Here is a 17,062-nt window from a genome sequence, read left to right as displayed (position 1 = left end):
ATTATATACAGTGTTCATATGTTATTTTACCCTAATTATTATATACAATGTTTACATCTTATTTAGTCCTGATTATTATATACAGTGTTCATATGTTATTTTACCCTAATTATTATGTACAACGTTTGCATCTTATTTAGTGCTGATTATTATATACAGTGTTCATATCTTATTTAACCCTAATTATTATATACAATGTTTACATCTTATTTAGTCCTGATTATTATATACAGTGTTCATATCTTATTTAACCCTAATTATTATATACAATGTTCACATCTTATTTAGCCCTAATTATTATATAGTGTTTTCATCTTATTTAGTCCTGATTATTATATACAATGATTACATCTTATTTAGTCCTGATTTTCATATACAGTGTTCACATCTTATTTAGCCCTAATTATTATATACAGTCTTTTCATCTTATTTAGTCCTGATTATTATATACAGTGTTCACATCTTATTTAGCCCTAATTATTATATAGTGTTTTCATCTTATTTAGTCCTGATTATTATATACAATTTTTACATCTTATTTAGTGTGACTGATTATTATTTTATACAGTATGTACAGTATTAATATGTACACTGTACTGTATCCTGTACAGTGCTGATTTAAGACGTCAATGCAACCCCCCCCCCCCCCCCCGCATCCGCTGTCACTCACGCGGTCGGGGGCGTGACCGTCGACGTCACCCTATTAACGGAGTACTTCTGATGTGAGAGGCGATTGCACCTCAATCACGGCTGCCTGTCCGCTTTAAACACAGCGCCGGTCTCATTTACATATATATATATACAGCGATACATATCCCATGGGTCACAAACTTACATCGTCATATCTGTGCTGATTTTACCCGTCGCAACACTGGGGGAAAGATCGTGTCCTTAAAGCGGGGTAAGTTTTCTGCACAATTTTACAGTACCTTTCAATGCGTGCAGCTAACAAACTGGATCGCGTACATTTTCTGTTATTATGTTATTATTATTCTATTATTATGTTTTGTATGGTGCACCTTAAAATGTTACACTCTTAACACCACAGACGATCCACGATTGGTCCTAAAACTTAAGACGTATCTAAGATCCACTGGATGATAAAATGTCGGGAGTCAGGACTGAGTCTGCTAAAATTAATGGTAAAAGCTTTATGTGTGTAATTTATGCCAGTTTAATGTCGTTATAATTGCCGCAGTTGCCCGGTATTCAGTCGTAATAACTTCTATGCGTCTGTTATGCAATTATAACGTTGCTCATTCTAATGATAATATGTACCCTTCAGTTTCCGGCGTGGGTGTTTCGGGACCTCAGCACATGAGCTGCATGAGAGAAAAGTGGATCAGACTCCAGCCTCCAGTCTGCGGTGGATACGCGTAGCTGAGACGGATCTGTCAGTTTGTGCGGCCACATCTGTGACTGGACCCGCTGATATATGTGGCGGTGCCGTCAATCCGGATCCCCCGGACGCTGAATCGAAGTCTCTTGTCTGGGCCGCTCTCTCATCTCGTCTGCTCTTCTAACTTCTCCTTCTCGTCGGCCGCCTGCTCATTCTGCTGCCTGAGTTTTAAATGCAGCCTTCAGGAGTCTTCAGGAGTCTTAAATGCCCCAGATGCATTAACCGCTTGCACTTTCAAGGAGAGTCTGAAGCCTTCAGTTCCTGCTCACATGGTGACTTTCAGCCTTCCAGCTGATTGCTGACCGTCCTGCAGTAAATAGATGCACCCCAAGACTGATTAGCTTTTTCAGTTCTGAAGCAGGAAAAGTTAGACAGCCCGCTGCCGTGTGCTTCATAATTAAAATAATGGCGTCTGAAGGCTTTCAGTACCGTGCGCTTTTTGAGTATAAGAAGGAGAGGGAAGATGACATCTCCCTGCAGCCTGGCGACACCCTCATTGTGAACAAGGTGTCTGTGCTGACAGCCGACTACCAGGACGGGGACGAGAAGGTCCCCAAGGGGTGGCTGCAGGGCACCAATGAACGAACCAAAGAGAAAGGGGATTTCCCAGGCACTTTCGTGGAGTACGTCGGCCTGGTGAGGATGGCCCCCCCCGTCACAAAACCGTGGCTCAGACCCGTACCGCCGACCCCCGGGGCAGTGGCCGGGGCAGGTGAGTTTTCATGTTAGTCAGCCAAACCCTCCCCCCCCCCACACACACCCCCGAATGGGTGTTGTGCGTGTGTGTATGTCACTGTGTGTAATTAACTCCGTGTATTGATTGAAGTTCACAGCCGACTGTATAAACTCAGTCTGCCACGATGGTGAATGTCACAGACAGGAATAAGCACTGCGATGATTGGCTGTCTGACCTCGAGCTAATTACCCTGGGTTCGAATCCCAGGCAAATGGAAACAGGACACAGTCACTTATACCAAAACCTACTTCCCACTTCTCTACATTGTCTTCTCTTTCTACAAGCATAATTGGAAACGATAGGACCCTTTTAAAACTCTTGATACATCCTTCAAGAAATGTTTTTTATTTGCAGCTTAGCTTGAAGGTCATGGAAAGTTTCCGGAGAATTTGCAATTTTTTCCCCCCTCTCTTCATGAATATTCCTTCTTTATGTATAATCAGTGCAGCTGGTGAGAGTTGGAGTACAGGTTGTTTGTAAAACAACGCAAGGGTATTTATAACTATTTTCCTAAAACCAAAGCTTTACTAAACAGTAGCTGATGAATGTGAGATGTTTATAGCTGATAGATATAGTTTATGACAAGTTTTAGGCTTCTGTGTTCCTCTAAACCTGTTTATTTTCAATATAAATATTCATTACCTGATGATTTGAGGGGATGTCTGCTGTCTCCTGGGTTAAATTCTGTGACACAGAACTGCAGACTCCTGCAGTCATCTACCATATTTAATACTTTCCGTATCTCTAAGGGTCGTGTAGGGGGCACTGTACATCTGAGTGTCCCTGGCCCTCGCTTCCCAGGCCTTGGCCGTTAATGCAGATGAGCGCCTTGCTGACGCAGGGCCCCGAATGTCAGAGCACTTCGGCTGAGTGTGACACCATCGTCTTTCTGGGGTTTACGCCTGCTGCCTCCCAGACCTCTCCCATCACGAATCCTCATCCGTGTCTCCGTTAATTATTAATAACTAAACCCTGCTCTTTATCCAATGACAGGAATGAGGCCAGTGGTTATAAACACAGCACGCTTCTGTTAAATGTCGGATCAGAAGTGCCACTCGTTCGTTTATGGTTTAGCCATCTGAAAGGCCACCTTTTGTGGAGTTGTGTTCCCTTGCATGGGGCAAGAGAAACGTCATTAATTCCTGATGGAAATTCTTAAAAACCTAGAGTGCGGATGCCGGGGATTGAACCCCAGGCCTCGTGCATGCAAAGGATGCGACTGAGCTACATCCCCTCCATGGTTATTGCGTGGGTGAGATGATCATTTGTGATCTTTTCTGGGTGTCAGTGACAGAGTGCGTAGGTGTCACTTTGACCGGTCCTGCTTAGGGTCACCCTCCCATAGGGTACGAGGCTGGGGTTCAGTCTGGGTAGGATGCCAGTTCATATACACACACAAATTAGAGACTAAGTGCACATCTTTGAACTTTGGGAGAAAAGCAGCTTTTGCACAGGAAACTGCCACGGACACAGGCAAGAGAAACAGACTGCACACACAGGGCGGGACTCGAACCCTGACTGTGGGCGGATGAGGCACCCCCCCCCCCCACGACCTATTATTACTTCCTTTCCTTCATCCATCGGGGGAGACATGCATGTAGGAAATGTTATACAATGAGCCTGAATAAATTTGCTGCATTTTTACTGATTGTTCGCAGTATGGCTCGGCTCTGAAATCACGTTTGCATACATACGCGTGATGCTTTTGTTTCTGTGGCTTTTAATGGTTTATTTATAATGTAGCTAAAATATGAAGATGATGAATCCCAACTAAGGGTGTGGAGTGTTTACAAAAGCAGCAGGAAAGTCGGTCTAGAACATTCTCTGCAGGCGGCTCTCTCCTGAACCAGGTAATTGCGAAAGGCTAACCGCTAATACCTGTGGGGCTAACAAATCTTTGTAACTGTGCTGTTGGGGGGGGTTGGAATTTTGTAACCCTCAGCACGGTGTTGAAAATTACAAAGAACTCAGTAAACAGTTCAGGGCAGGCTGGGGGGGGAGACCACCCTGGAATTTTGTGGTGGGGGGGATCGATTTGCCACGTGGCTACAATAGAAAAAACACAGCATGCGATGTCACGGCCCTGGTCTGCTGGCCCCCCAGAGCCCCCTGCCCTCTCCTAAACGCCCCCACCCCCACCACCCTGGCAGGACACTCAGCTGGTTCACAGACGCACCATTGTGTGGCTGAAAATATGTTTGAGGAATTTCACATATTTAACCTTTTAGCAATAGGATTAGCGTGTGAGATTTCGGCCACATGCAAAAGTTTCCCACTAAAATTGCCCCCTTAAGTGGTGGGAATTGAGTCCGACACATTAGTGGTGCATTATTTAGCTACCCAGCAATTTTACTCTCTCACACCAAATCTTTCTTAGTCCTAAAACTGAATTTGGCCTGAAATAGTAGAAAAACATAAGATAAAATGGTGTTATTTCCACAATCTGAAACGAACTGGCCGACTACTGGCCGACTGTTCCGATGTGGAGCAGGGTGAAACAGGGTGAAACATAAGGGTTAGTCTGACAATATTCTGCCCTGTCGGGTATAACAGGCTGTGATTGCTGCAGAGCTGTCGGGTGCCTCATCTCTCATCTTCATTTTCTGTCTAATCTGGGAGACACGTACATTCCCCTGATTGCCTTTGTGATACGCAGCACGGTTCATCGTCTTTGCTGGGCCAGGAGGACACCGGCTGCCCGTCATGTTTGCGGTCGACATCGTGGCTTTGCTTAATCCGTGGGGCAACAAGCGCCCTGTTGCTGGGATCGGCTTTTCTTATTAATCTGCCTCATCTTGGGTTCCAGCAGCGGCTCTGTGGCGTTTCGTGAAAGCCGGTGAGATCCTGCATCCCGGCTTTGTGGTCACCTATGGGAGCTCCTACCCTATGCAGCTCTCTGGCACCACGACACAGACTGTCGAAATGGTCTAAACGTGGTGAAGCTTCCACCTGGTTTTTCTTTTCTTTCCTACAGTATGTGGCTTCCTGCAAGCTTCAGTGGAATTTCATTTCCGTTGGCAGACGGAGAGCTGCCACGCTGTATGATTTCGATGATATGCGTGCCCGCGAGCGGAAGGTCGTCGGTTCAGATCCCAGGGCTGGCAGAGCGATTTCACCATTGGGCCCTTGAGCGAGACCCTTAACCCCCACTTGTTTCAGAGACTGTCTTAAAAAAAATGTACATCGCTTTGGATAAGACTAATAAATAAATGTAAAGGTCATTATAAATTTGACATAATATGCAAGTTTGTTATTCAAGGAGTCCCGGTTAAACTGGGTTTAAAGTCAAAGCAATATCAGGAGTCTGGCTTTGCTAGACTGTGTCCACCCCCCCCCCCCCAGCACATAGCACCCCCGCCCACCCCAATCCCCTCCTGAATGGGGTCGTTGTGCTCGGCCGTCTGCCGTGGGTCAGCGCTGAGTCGCGAGCGTGCGGAGTACGGTGTCGTCTGATGGTCAGGGTACCAGTTGTGGTTAAATGGTGCCAACTGTCCATGGTCAGTGAGAGAGGCGATCTTCTGTTTGCCAGAGAGGCTCAAGTCTCCAGGGACACAAGCTACATCTGCTGCCCTTATGTCTGGCTAGCGCCTCCCTATGGGTCTGCTTATTGTAACCCTAGAAACCCTGTGATCCCCACTCTGAGTATTTACTCCTCAGGGACCACCGCTTTTGGGTAGATGGTCCCTTTCAACAAATAAGGTTTATTCATCGCAGCATCATCCTTAGAACCTGTAAGCATATGTGAGGATAGGTCTGGGATGTACTGCCCTAGAAGGTGAGGAGCAGATGGGAAGTAATGTAAAAATGCACGGTGTTTTCTAAAAAAAAATGTATGAAGACCCACAATGCAACGCTATGAAATGACGCATTAAATTAGCAATTTTGGGTCATGTGATTGGCTGTCCACAACACCTAGCCTCCCGTGTACCTGGGTGTGAAAGTCACATTATAGACCTTACCCGGTTTATCGCTCACATATCATGACTTGTGTGAATGACCTGCGTGGCACCCCAGCAGTGGACCTTAAGTAAACAAGCCTGATCATCACAGAAGAAAGATGAAGACAGTTTGAAGGTGAAGAGCGTTCAGGAAGGGTGATTGTCCGCTTCCCCTTTGAATCCTGCGGTGATGTGTTTCGTGCTTCTGCCCTTGCCCTTCTTTCTGCTATTTTTACCCATCCCACAGGGGGGTGGCACTACAGGGGGGGGCTTCTTTTTCTTTTTTTGTCGTCCGTGAGCCAGAAGCCATCGACCTTTCGCTCTCTGGATTCCTTCCATGTGTTTCCAAGGAATATCCTGACTGGAGAGGGACTCCCAGTCTGTCAAAGATCTTCTGAAACATTTCTTTAACAAACATGTTTGATTTGTGAAATTCAACAGATGTTCCCGTGATGCGCTGTCAGTTACTGAAGGTCAGTTTTTGAGTATAAGATGATTTGAATCAGATAAATAGTTGTTTTAAAAAGGGGAATATTGGAAAAAGCCGTGCAACATATAGTATCTGTTTCTGATCATCCTTAAGCATGTAGCCTCTGGGTGGAACAGACCGTGATCTCTTCTCTGCACACACTCATCATTCGGCTGACTGTTCATCAGAGGAAGTCTCGTGGCTGTCAGCCGGAGGTTTTCATTGGCTGTCACGTTACCTCAGCGGCGGCCTTAGCGACTGCAGGACGACTGAGGCTGGATTTTCAAGCTTGAGAGTGATGTTTTCGGGAATACCAATGGATGAGTGTGTTTGAACATATTTAGATGTAAACCATCCCAGACGCTGGTAGGTTCATGCAACGTAAACATTCTAATGATTTTGTGGAGATGCCAAAATGTTCTCAGTACTCTGTGTGTGGGGGGCAGGAGCATAGCTGTGCAGGCTCTCCCAGATCCCTGCATGACCAAGCCAGGCCGCTGGGATCCTTCTGTGTCTGTGGCTCTGGCTCAAAGACTAGACAAAATCCCTCAGTACACAAGGTCTCTGCCTCCATATGGCACTGGTGGTCCTCTTAGGCTCATTCCTGCATGCCTGCTCGTATTCTCAGCTCTGGAGTCCCCTGAAACGCTTATCATCTGCTTCCTGAGTCGCCCCGGGAGTCTGCACATCGTGCTGATTTATGTACTTGTTTTTCTGCACGACTTCTGCCTGTTTCCAAACGATCGAGGACAAAACCGATGGACTCGACGTTTTTTTAAAAAGATGTCATAATATCGCATTTCGAGATCAGTTGTGGTCTGTATAGCTGCAGTATTGCGCAGCAGAGGCACGGAAACTGAGCACATACGACAAAAAAAGATGGATTTGCGCCCTAGCAGGGTGTGTAGAGTTGAAAGTAGGGAATGCAGAGGGCTGCACTGCCCCGCAGTTAAACGGCGATTTAATAGCTACTGGCTCGGTTCCCTGACTGCTTGCCTGTCCTCCACTTCACCCACTTCGCTTATTTCCCAGTGAAGGTGATGGGGGGGCTCAGCTGTCACCACTGACATTTCGGCAAACTTTTCCGGGGAGCAGGAAATGAACACTTTAGCCCAGGCACATCCCAAAATAGAGCCTGCGCTCCCTCAGAGGATAAGGCAGATAAAAGGGAGAGTGCTGCTGGTGCATTTTCCCCACTGGCTCACTTTATTTATTTACGCTTTTTGGTGGAAACCAGAGTGCGGGGGTGAGGAGTGTGGCACGCATGGGGTATTAGCTCTTTTACAGGAGGGAATCGAGGTTTAAGGGATTTTCTTGTATTTCTATATAGAATTTGATCAAAGAACGTCTACAGAGCGTTTGGATATATAAAACGCAAAGTATCGGAAACACGCCAAGGCACAATAGCTGGTGTTTTACGACGCTTGTGTGCGGCGAGTGTTCAGCGAGGGCAGGTGGGGGTGCTGACGCCGTTTACTGTACTTGCTTTGGAAGTTCACTTAAAGTCAAATGTGGTTGCAGAGCAGGAGGTTGGATTCCGGGGCGTCTTTGAAAAAAAAGTCCCCTTTAATCGGCTCTATTTGCATGCCACAAGTATTTAATAATTAGCATTTAGATGCCTGCGATCTTGGAGCGTTCGGCATAAACATGAACTATTTTGGGGAAGCAGAGACCGAAAGGATCAAAAATGCCTTTGTTTACTTCTCAAGAACCTTGATGCCCTGCAAATTCTTCAGGGTTTAATTAAAGGAAACGAGGGCAGTTCCATGCTTTCATTTTAATGTTGCTTTTATGGTGGTTTCATTTGTTTGACGTGGAACTGGAAGGTTACTCTGTGTCCGATGTTTAATTTGGGAACGAATACTGTAGGAAAAAAGAATTCTAGTCCCCTTTTGGGGACTGAACTGACCCAAATTTGTGCCTCGAGTGTCCTGTCATGTCCTTTCCATCCATCTGTGTTTGTTTGTGTGCTCAGCTTTGGCTTGGGAGCCCTTCATCTGGGATATAACGGAGGAAACAAAATGGCGTCCTCATAGTGACTATGAACTGACCAGGTAAATTTGAGAATAAGGCCCCTCTTGAGAAAAGAATGCATTTTTATCCATGAGGTAGACGTTTTTCTTAAAATATTTTGTCATTTCCAAGATGGACATGGCCCTATGTTCTGAGCCCATTCTTCCATGCCTGCTCCAAGCATGAGGTTCTCCTCCATCTCCTGGTTGAAGGTTTTGATCGTCTGGAAGGAAACATTCTGTATCAGTGTAACACCCATCATCTCCTGTGACACATCCTGCTATTCCCAGATCCAACAGCTGGGTCTCAGTCTCCACATTCCCCGAGGACCTCTACCTAGAATCCAGAAGTGGCCTAGTTCTGATGATGCTGGAGAGTCTATACCAGCAGTGGCCCTTAATTAAGAGGACAGTGGCACGGGTTGTGACCTTGCATCATAGCAGCATCGGTCATTAGGTAACATAAGCAGCCATCTAGCACGTCATCTTCTGAGTGGGTGACAACATAGCAAGTCGATTTGACTTTGTCACAGACAGGGGGCGCCTGCAGTGAAGCTTCCGTAGGGTGCCACATGGGCATCGACTGGCACTGTGTCATGGAATGCATTCTCCCTTTCCTAGTGCATTCTGGGTAATTGGGGATTGTATTCAGGGTCATGACAGTAAGACCACCGTGGATGGGGGAGATGTAGCTCTTGATGCCCGCCTCCCCCCCCCAATCAAAAATGCATAAGATGCCAAATCGCAGTACTATCTTGACCCAACTGAGATAATTATTTTGAGTGACAGACTGTCTATATGCGTACAAAAGTCCACATATGCCTAAGCATACAAACTCTTCCACATATCGATCTTCTTTTTGAAAATGACTACATTTTGACTAACCTACCGAGGCAAACTCCGAGACGTGCTAGAACTCAGGCTGGTCGTTTTCCGCTGTCATTCTGTTTGTTTTGGACATCGCGATGTGTCAAAAGTGCTGCTCTAGCGGGAAACAGTGTCATGTTGCATAAAGTCATCTGTACCGGTTCTTTTGTGCAGGAGCCAGTTAGGCAGCGCTCTCAGTACACCGGAGCACCTCCACGGGTTTTACACACTGTCCGTGACCTTCTTGTTTATACCCCATTGTTTATCGCGTGGTAGCATATGCTAAGTCAGCTAAGGTCCCATTGCTGAGATAAGGAAAGTTTTTTTCCATCACGTTCCACATAACATGCTTATTATTCCACCTGGATTAGAACTTATCTTGTCCCTGAAGCCAGGTTGGATCTCTCTTTGTTTGGGTTCTGCGGCTGGAAGGCCTTCCATGCAGTGTAAGATGGCATGAGTGGCCAGACCATGAAAATATGAGGTCAAAGTTCTGGTGTATCTTATTGTAATGGCATCATAATGTGAGTAATATCACAGAAATGTAATCTGTGCAGTGTAAGCATGTCTGTTGTCCTGCTGTCTCACTTCTCTAGGGTTGGGGGTACAAATCGCATCTTCGCTCTGCGTGTGGAGTTCGCTTGTGTTCCTCTGGTTTGGTGGGTTTCCTCCCACAGTTTGGAGACTTTAAGTTGGGCTGTGGTTGTTCGCATGTGTTTCTGTACCCTGGCATCTCATCCAGGGTGGACTCGAGCTTTGTGCCCAGTGCTGCCAGGGTTAGGCTTCAGTCCCCACGTGACACTGACCAAAATAAGGCGACGGACGGACGGATGGATGGATTGATGGATGGATGGATGGATGGATGGATTGATTGAAGAAACAGAAAAGCAACTCAGCTGCAGCGACTTCAGGCCCCACTGATTCCTGGATGTCGGCCGTCGGCAGAATGTGAGCTTCATGTGGGCCCAGTGCTTCTGGGAATTACGGGCCATCAGATAGCAAAACGCAAATCATAAAGTTTGACAAGAATGCGTGTGAAAGTTCGTAACTTTTCAGAGGAAAAATACTTTGGGTCAGAGAGATTTGACTGATAATGTTCTGTTTGGCAAGAGACTGGTCATCGGGACCTTCAAAATTCACCACATGAAAAGAGTACAATTTAAAACATTGAAAAATATTACTACCATTAGATGTGTGTTCTCTCCGTTGTTAGTGTTGACCTCGTTAAACTGAATTGCTTAGTCATTTCATTTTGTTTAAACACAAGATGGTTTTTTGTACTCTGAACAAAACTGAACTGTTAAATTATTGATCATTATAATGGGTGACAAACAATAATTTGTTTTCTGTCATAAATGCAACCTTTTTTTATTACTGGGATCTTCTTTACTGCAGGAAATCATACACTGGGGTCGCGCTGTAATTTTGATGCACTTCTGTTGTCAAGAGTAGGACTGCAAACGCTTTAAAATCTGCTACACAGTGGACTGGTTTTGTGTATATAAAACTCTACAAGGAAAGGTCATGTATAAAAAATCATACAAACAATGGTGAAGCCCATCACCAACTCATGAATGATTTCGCTCAAAGCTTGCAGTGAATAGATTTCATTCCTTCTCACTCTGGGCTAACAATGAATTAACCTTTCAATAGTACCAATCAGGTGCTGTTTCACGCTACTTTGTTTTGAGTATGAAATTATGTAAATGCCACTGACATTCATAATTTATCCCCAGCACTGCCTTGAGTTTAAAGTTTAATAATTTGATACAGATTATTTATAAATAGATGCTGACGAGAAACGGTAAGCATGCAGGAAGCCGAGTTTCATGTGGAAACGTTACTGTAAATGTCCCTAATGAGCCACCATACAAAATATATGACCAGAGCTCACGTCAGCTGGTGGTTCAGGTAGTTATGAGCAAGTGATTCTCTTAACTAGGGTGTCCATAGCTACATGGTTGAATGTGTCAGGTGGGGTGGCTGATCCACGTCAACCGTCTAGATGTTTCTGCGGATTCTGGGTGTCGTAGCAGGATTTTTGCATAGTCCAGTTACATCTTTGAACTAAAATCCCTCGCTCTGGTAGCCGTGAAACATCAGGAGTTGGTTCTCCCTTTTGGTTCGATCGACGCTTCCAGTCTGACACCCTTTCATGTCTGGTGCACAGGTGCGGCTTTTCAGCTTCACTAGACTTAGAGACTTTGTTCCACACTGATGGCACCTTCTAAAGTATTGACTGCTCTCCTACGCTCACCTCACTAACGAGCAGTCTTCTCCCTACCCCACAGAGGTCTTCACAAATTCACACATAAGGCTTTTTACTAGCTACTGAAGTATATTAACAGATGAGTGTTTTTTTTTTTTCCATCATCATCTCCCACGCTGGTGACAAGATCTTTAAATGTTTTTTATGTGCTTGGGTGATAAATGCGACTGCAATGAGATTTCGGGAATTCCGCCAGTCCTGTGGCTTAGACATTATCGTTTTTATTAAGACATAATCCGGATTAGGCTTTTTTTTTTTTTTGGAAGGATTTCGTTTTATGTGGTGATTCTATGGGTGATGAGGTAGAAGCAGGTAAGATCAAAGTTGTCATGGGGCTTAATTTTTGTGTTTTTAGACAAAACTGGTCTTACGGGCCCAGATTATTCCGTACAAAAGAGGTCAGTTCCCCAGCCGCCAGCATGGCGCATCTTCAGTACGAAATTGATTGTTAGTTCCCGTCGATATTTTAAAGGTTTCTCGTAAAATATTTACGCCGCTGTGACGTGAACGCACGCTGTTCACGGAGACGGAATGAAAGGCATCGACTGGAAGGAGACGTGAGCTTTGAAGACCGAGACGGCACAAACGTGAGATCCATGCAGTGGTTCGATGATGCCGTTTTAATTGGCTCCATGACCGTTGCCTGAAGCAGTTCCCCCCTCTAGTGCTGGTTCTGGGGACGAGATGAAGGCGAACAGCCTGCTGGTTTAATGATTATCGGTGCTTTTTGAGGACCTTGTCTTCCAACGGCTGCAGGTTGGGGGTCTCTAACATCAGTCTGTGAAGCGTCTTTCCCGCTGCTTGACCACGCCATGCCAGCGGCACATGGGGATCAGCCCTCGGATGGAATCTGCCGTCAGCTCTCACTATCACGCTGTTCTTTGCGTCTGTGGGAGGGCGTTTGGCTTACTGGCTTCTTGCCATGATGGTGTGGGGCCCCAAGCACCCACCCATCTGCATGTCCCCCGTGTGTCTTCATGTGCCAGCCGTCAGGGGATACCGAAATAAGCCCCCCCCCCCCACTCATCCTTAGAGAAGTGCTGGAGATCTTTTGTTTTTGGGACAGGTAAGCAAAGGTCCTTGTAGGAAGAAGCTTTGCATCCCAGACTGAAGAGGGGGACATGGACCCTCTTACCTCTCCGGTCGGTTTTGTGGCCCATTTCAGGTGGTACCTGTGTGGGGTTTCTTTTTTTTCCACTTTGTCACAGATGGTTTGGAAGGTGGCTCAGTGGGTACACCTGATATCTCACACCTCCCGCGTTGAGAGTTTGAATCCCGCCTCTGCTCTGCATATGTACAGTTTGCATGATCTCCCAGTGACATGCCGGTTGCATCTTGCAGTCTAAAAACAGACAGGCTGGTGAGTTTATGTTTCAGAGCTTCCAATTGTGTGGCGATTGTGTGTGTGACCTGTGATGGATTGGAATCCCATCCAGGGTGTCTGCTGTCTTGTCCCCTTAGGCTGTTTTATGTTTGCTGATGATTAGATGCATAAATGGATGGATAAATGGGTAGCTTATGGAGATCTGTCAATAGCTGGAAGCAGTTTGATCTTTGTGGAGAAGATCTAAGGAGATGGGAAGATCTGAAGAACCTGCATATCGATGGTCAGTCAGGGTCTGCTGGGTGGAGGATCAGGCATGGTGGAGCGTTGGAGTCTAATGAAGCCAATAAGCAGATATGTGACGGAGGTGCAGTCAGTTCCGGAAGCCTCTCTTGAGCCCCCGCACCTGGAGCCATTCTTAAAATATGCACAGAGCCCCCCACCCCCAGAATAAGTGAGCTGCCTGAAAGGCCGCTCGTGCATAGACCCCCCCCCCCGTTAGATTGTGTGTGAATAGGGAGGCCAGCGCTCCCGCAGGTGTGTCTGCGTCTGCCAATAATAATGATTCAAAAAAATGTATATCTGTGGGATTTGTCCTGAGCTTCCTCAGTGCGGGGGCTGGCGATGCTGGAGGCTCAGATTGGGTGGGGGGGGGTTTGGTCGGTGATCTCACCAGCCGGCCGTCAGATGCGTTCTGCCTCTGCTCAGGCTTATTTGTTTCGTGTAATTGCCCCGAGTGCCGCCCAGAAAGCCGCCCCGCTCTGCCTCGGATCTGGCTTCTCGTGTTCGGAGCCTTGCACATACGCGTCGGCTTAGCTTAGCATCGTAGCATCAGTAATTACGTATCTGCCTCGGCGGCGGAGAACAAACGGCGCGCACTTATGTGCCGAGATAAAATTGCGTTTTATTTGCACAAGTACGTAGGAGCTCCTTCACTTCCGCATACGCCATCTTGCCGTCCTTATGACATAAACGTACACATTCGGGGGAGGGAGAAGCTTTGGGTCTGAGCCACAAATTGCCCCCCCCCCCCCCCGCACACCCCCGATATCTGCACTGTGATTATTGAGCAGGTTTTTTGTCTTTCATATAGCTAATCTTACACCTCCTCACCACGTACAGTTTCAGATGACGGCCGACACGGGCCCCCGCTTACCCCCCCCCAGTGACCTCTGAGCAGCGTTTTGCGTTAATGTTTTCAATCTGCCGTCGCCGCCACATTCTCCGAGCCTTTCGGCTTGATTAGAATCTGCGAGATTTGTGGGCACTTTCAGGAGGGTCACGGGAGGGTGCTCAGCCATCCGTACGATGGAGCTCGTTCCCGCGCCCGCTCAGCAGTACTGCGAGTTTACGCCGTGACTGATGCCGGTGTCCCGTGGCAACCGAGGCGGCGGAGCAGAACGTTTTGGATGGCCACTCCGAGAAATACGCACTGCGGTCACTACCTGTGCGTGAGGGAGAGTGAAAAACAGACTGACACAAGCCAGCATGACTGGGCTGCTCAACAACACGTGTCCCAGTTAACCCGGCTAACTGGTTCTCTTGCCTTCGTAGTTAACCCGGTTAAGCTGTTCCCTCACCTTGAGGGACTTGCAGTGACCCCCCCCCCCAAAAAAAACTGTCACATCTGCTTTAAACATCAGTTTTCCATGACAACCAACCGTCTTTAACCCGTTCTCGACCCTCGAGCAGAACCTGAGCCTGTACTGGGCCAACAAGGCCAAAGACATGAATGAGCTCAACACCCATATTCTCCTGGAGCAAGACGGCCTCACACATTTTTGAGGAGAAGACCTCTCTACCTCCACTGAAGAAGCCAGGCATTGTCCAAAAGCCAAATGTCTTACGTCACTGTTCTCTTCAGAATGGTAATTGTTGCGTAAATGTACTCTTCAGTTCATTTCTTGAAATTTAATGCATATATTGCAGTATAATAGCTGGTAGTGTTATCTGTACAGTATGACTAGATTACGTTAAGGAGAAATGCATTGAACCCACACGGGACATCCTTAAAAATACTAAAGAACATTAAAAAAGTATATGTATTTGTGGGTTTCATAGGAAATCGCTAAGAATATCTTCCATTTTCTTATTAATCATGCAGTAACTGCAATTCCTTCAGTGCCTTTAATGTGCCAACCTTCCTCAGCATGTCACCGGGGTTAGAGTTTAGTGGGACGTTGCCTTAACTCAGTGATGTATGGTGACTCTGCTGTGTTAGCCTGAACTTGGAGGACATCCAGGAGCGGAGAGCCATCCTGAATTATCACCAGTGCCTCTCTCGTGTGACGTACTTGTCTTTGATACTCATGGCTTTCCACAGTCTCTTTCACCACCTTAAACCCTCCGACGTATCTGAAGTGGGATTTTATATTTCATCTTCCACTTAATTCAGTTTTTTTTTTTTTAGATGGGCGACTGCTGGGAGATTATGAGCATTATCATTGTTTATATCCATGTTGTGATATTTTTGCTGAGCGTTTAAGAGGGTCTGGTCTACACAAAAAAAAACAAAACGTTTGCCTTTGCTGTTCCCAGTAGTTTGTCTTTACTGGGCAGCATGAATCACCATGCCATCTAAATAAAACTGACACAGGCGATCGCATACAGAAACACACACACACACTCGCAATGGTGGAGTTACGTAAACAGCACACATCGCACACACCCGAGCTGTAAAACCAATCCTGGCAGAACATCTCGTCAAAAACAACAGCTGCCCCCAAGCCTTCTGCCACGGCGTCGGAGATGACGGTGTGTGGCGCGGGCCCGCTCCCAGGATGCAATGCAGGGGACAAGGCCCTTAATGAAGCATGACGAAGGGGGGGCAGGGGGGGAAGTGGTCTCGTCACCACCAGCTGTCTTTACGGTGCCCAGTATTGTCCAGCTGTGACACTCCTATCATGTAGGTACAATGTAAAAGCTTTTTGAAACTAAACTACACTTAACATTTGTTCTTCTCAGAGAATATTTCCAGTAAAAGCCCATAGCCTTCCCTGTTCCCTGTTACCAGGACCTAATTTAGGGGGCTAAGGTTTGGTGTCCTGGGCTGCAGCCCAGTGTAATCAGTACATAAGTCTGGGGTTGTTAGCGGCTAACAGCCATTAGCAGTAGCTATGTTAGTAACTGTGTCCTGTGTTTATGTAGCGATAATTTAGCTTTGTTAGCTATTAGCAGTAGCCATGTTAGTGACCGTGTCCTGCATTTATGTAGCGATTCTTTAGCTCTGGTAGCTGTGAGCTATTCAGGAAAATGCTGTCATCTATATGAGGACTCCTTGAAACGCCCCCAAACCCGAGCTGGTCCAGCCTCGCTTGATGCTTGGAAAGCTCGTGCTGCGGGACCTCAACGGGAAGGGATGGGCTTGGAGGATTTCTGCTTCCGCTCGGGCCCCGGGAATCTCCAGCGGCCCTGATTAATTGTTTCTTCTCCGTGTTGGTCCCCCCCCCCCCCCCCCCCCAGCGGCACACCCAGTCATGGATGAAACCCCAAGCTATGTGATAATATATGCCGGGGATAGAAAATTAGCAATTCAAATTTTCCCATTTATTTCCTGGTTTTCCCCCGCAGAGCAGAATCAGTGTCTCGTAGCTGCCTGCAGTCGAGGTCTGAGGAGGTCACTCCACCCTGATGCTACATCAGCTCCTCTTTATCGCACTGGCCTCTGTCGGCTCCAGGATTGGTCGCAGATGCCAGAATCTTCCATCGCTCTTCATTCCCAAGGCTTCGCTGTGCCCCCTCTTTCCGTCTCGAAATAGACCAGGTCCTCATTCAACACCTGTATTTTTCATGACCTGATTATTTCTTCTGCCACAGATGTACATCGATTCTTGATAATTATCACAGAACCAAGCTTATTCTCTGTTCTGGAAACAGAGTTCATGGCTCACCGTTGTGGTGGCTGGTCCGATTGAATGCTCCATTGTTATTTTAATTTTTATTGTTCAGTTTGCCACTGATGCCCACCTGAAGCCCTTGGTTTTAATGCGCCTCTCCCACCTCTTGTTTGGAATCTTTTCCAAGCCCTCTGCCCTTACATTAAGAACAA

The 17,062-nt window shown here is 46.7% G+C and overlaps 1 protein-coding gene across 1 annotated transcript; it reads left to right on the top strand.

The window, feature by feature from the left end:
* Window positions 1-722: 722 nt before the first annotated feature.
* On the top strand, window positions 723-16,772 carry LOC125709359 (phosphatidylinositol 3-kinase regulatory subunit alpha-like). Its single transcript, XM_048977683.1, has 3 exons — window positions 723-901; window positions 1,286-2,111; window positions 16,585-16,772. Exons 2-3 carry the CDS (start codon window positions 1,805-1,807, stop codon window positions 16,770-16,772), a joined length of 495 nt encoding a protein of 164 aa, XP_048833640.1. The 5' UTR covers window positions 723-901; window positions 1,286-1,804.
* Window positions 16,773-17,062: the final 290 nt, after the last annotated feature.

Source organism: Brienomyrus brachyistius, chromosome 15, assembly GCF_023856365.1.
Source record: "Brienomyrus brachyistius isolate T26 chromosome 15, BBRACH_0.4, whole genome shotgun sequence".
Taxonomy (NCBI): Eukaryota; Metazoa; Chordata; class Actinopteri; order Osteoglossiformes; family Mormyridae; genus Brienomyrus; species Brienomyrus brachyistius.
The sequence above is the reverse complement of the archived record's forward strand: the minus strand, read 5'-3'. Positions and strand labels throughout refer to the sequence as shown.

Bases quoted from the DNA above. Each gene is read 5' to 3' on its own strand.
- LOC125709359 (XM_048977683.1), top strand. From the start codon at position 1,805: ATGGCGTCTGAAGGCTTTCAGTACCGTGCGCTTTTTGAGTATAAGAAG. The intron at 2,112-16,584 runs GTGAGTTTTCAT...TTTCCCCCGCAG, and splicing joins CGGGGCAGTGGCCGGGGCAG to AGCAGAATCAGTGTCTCGTA.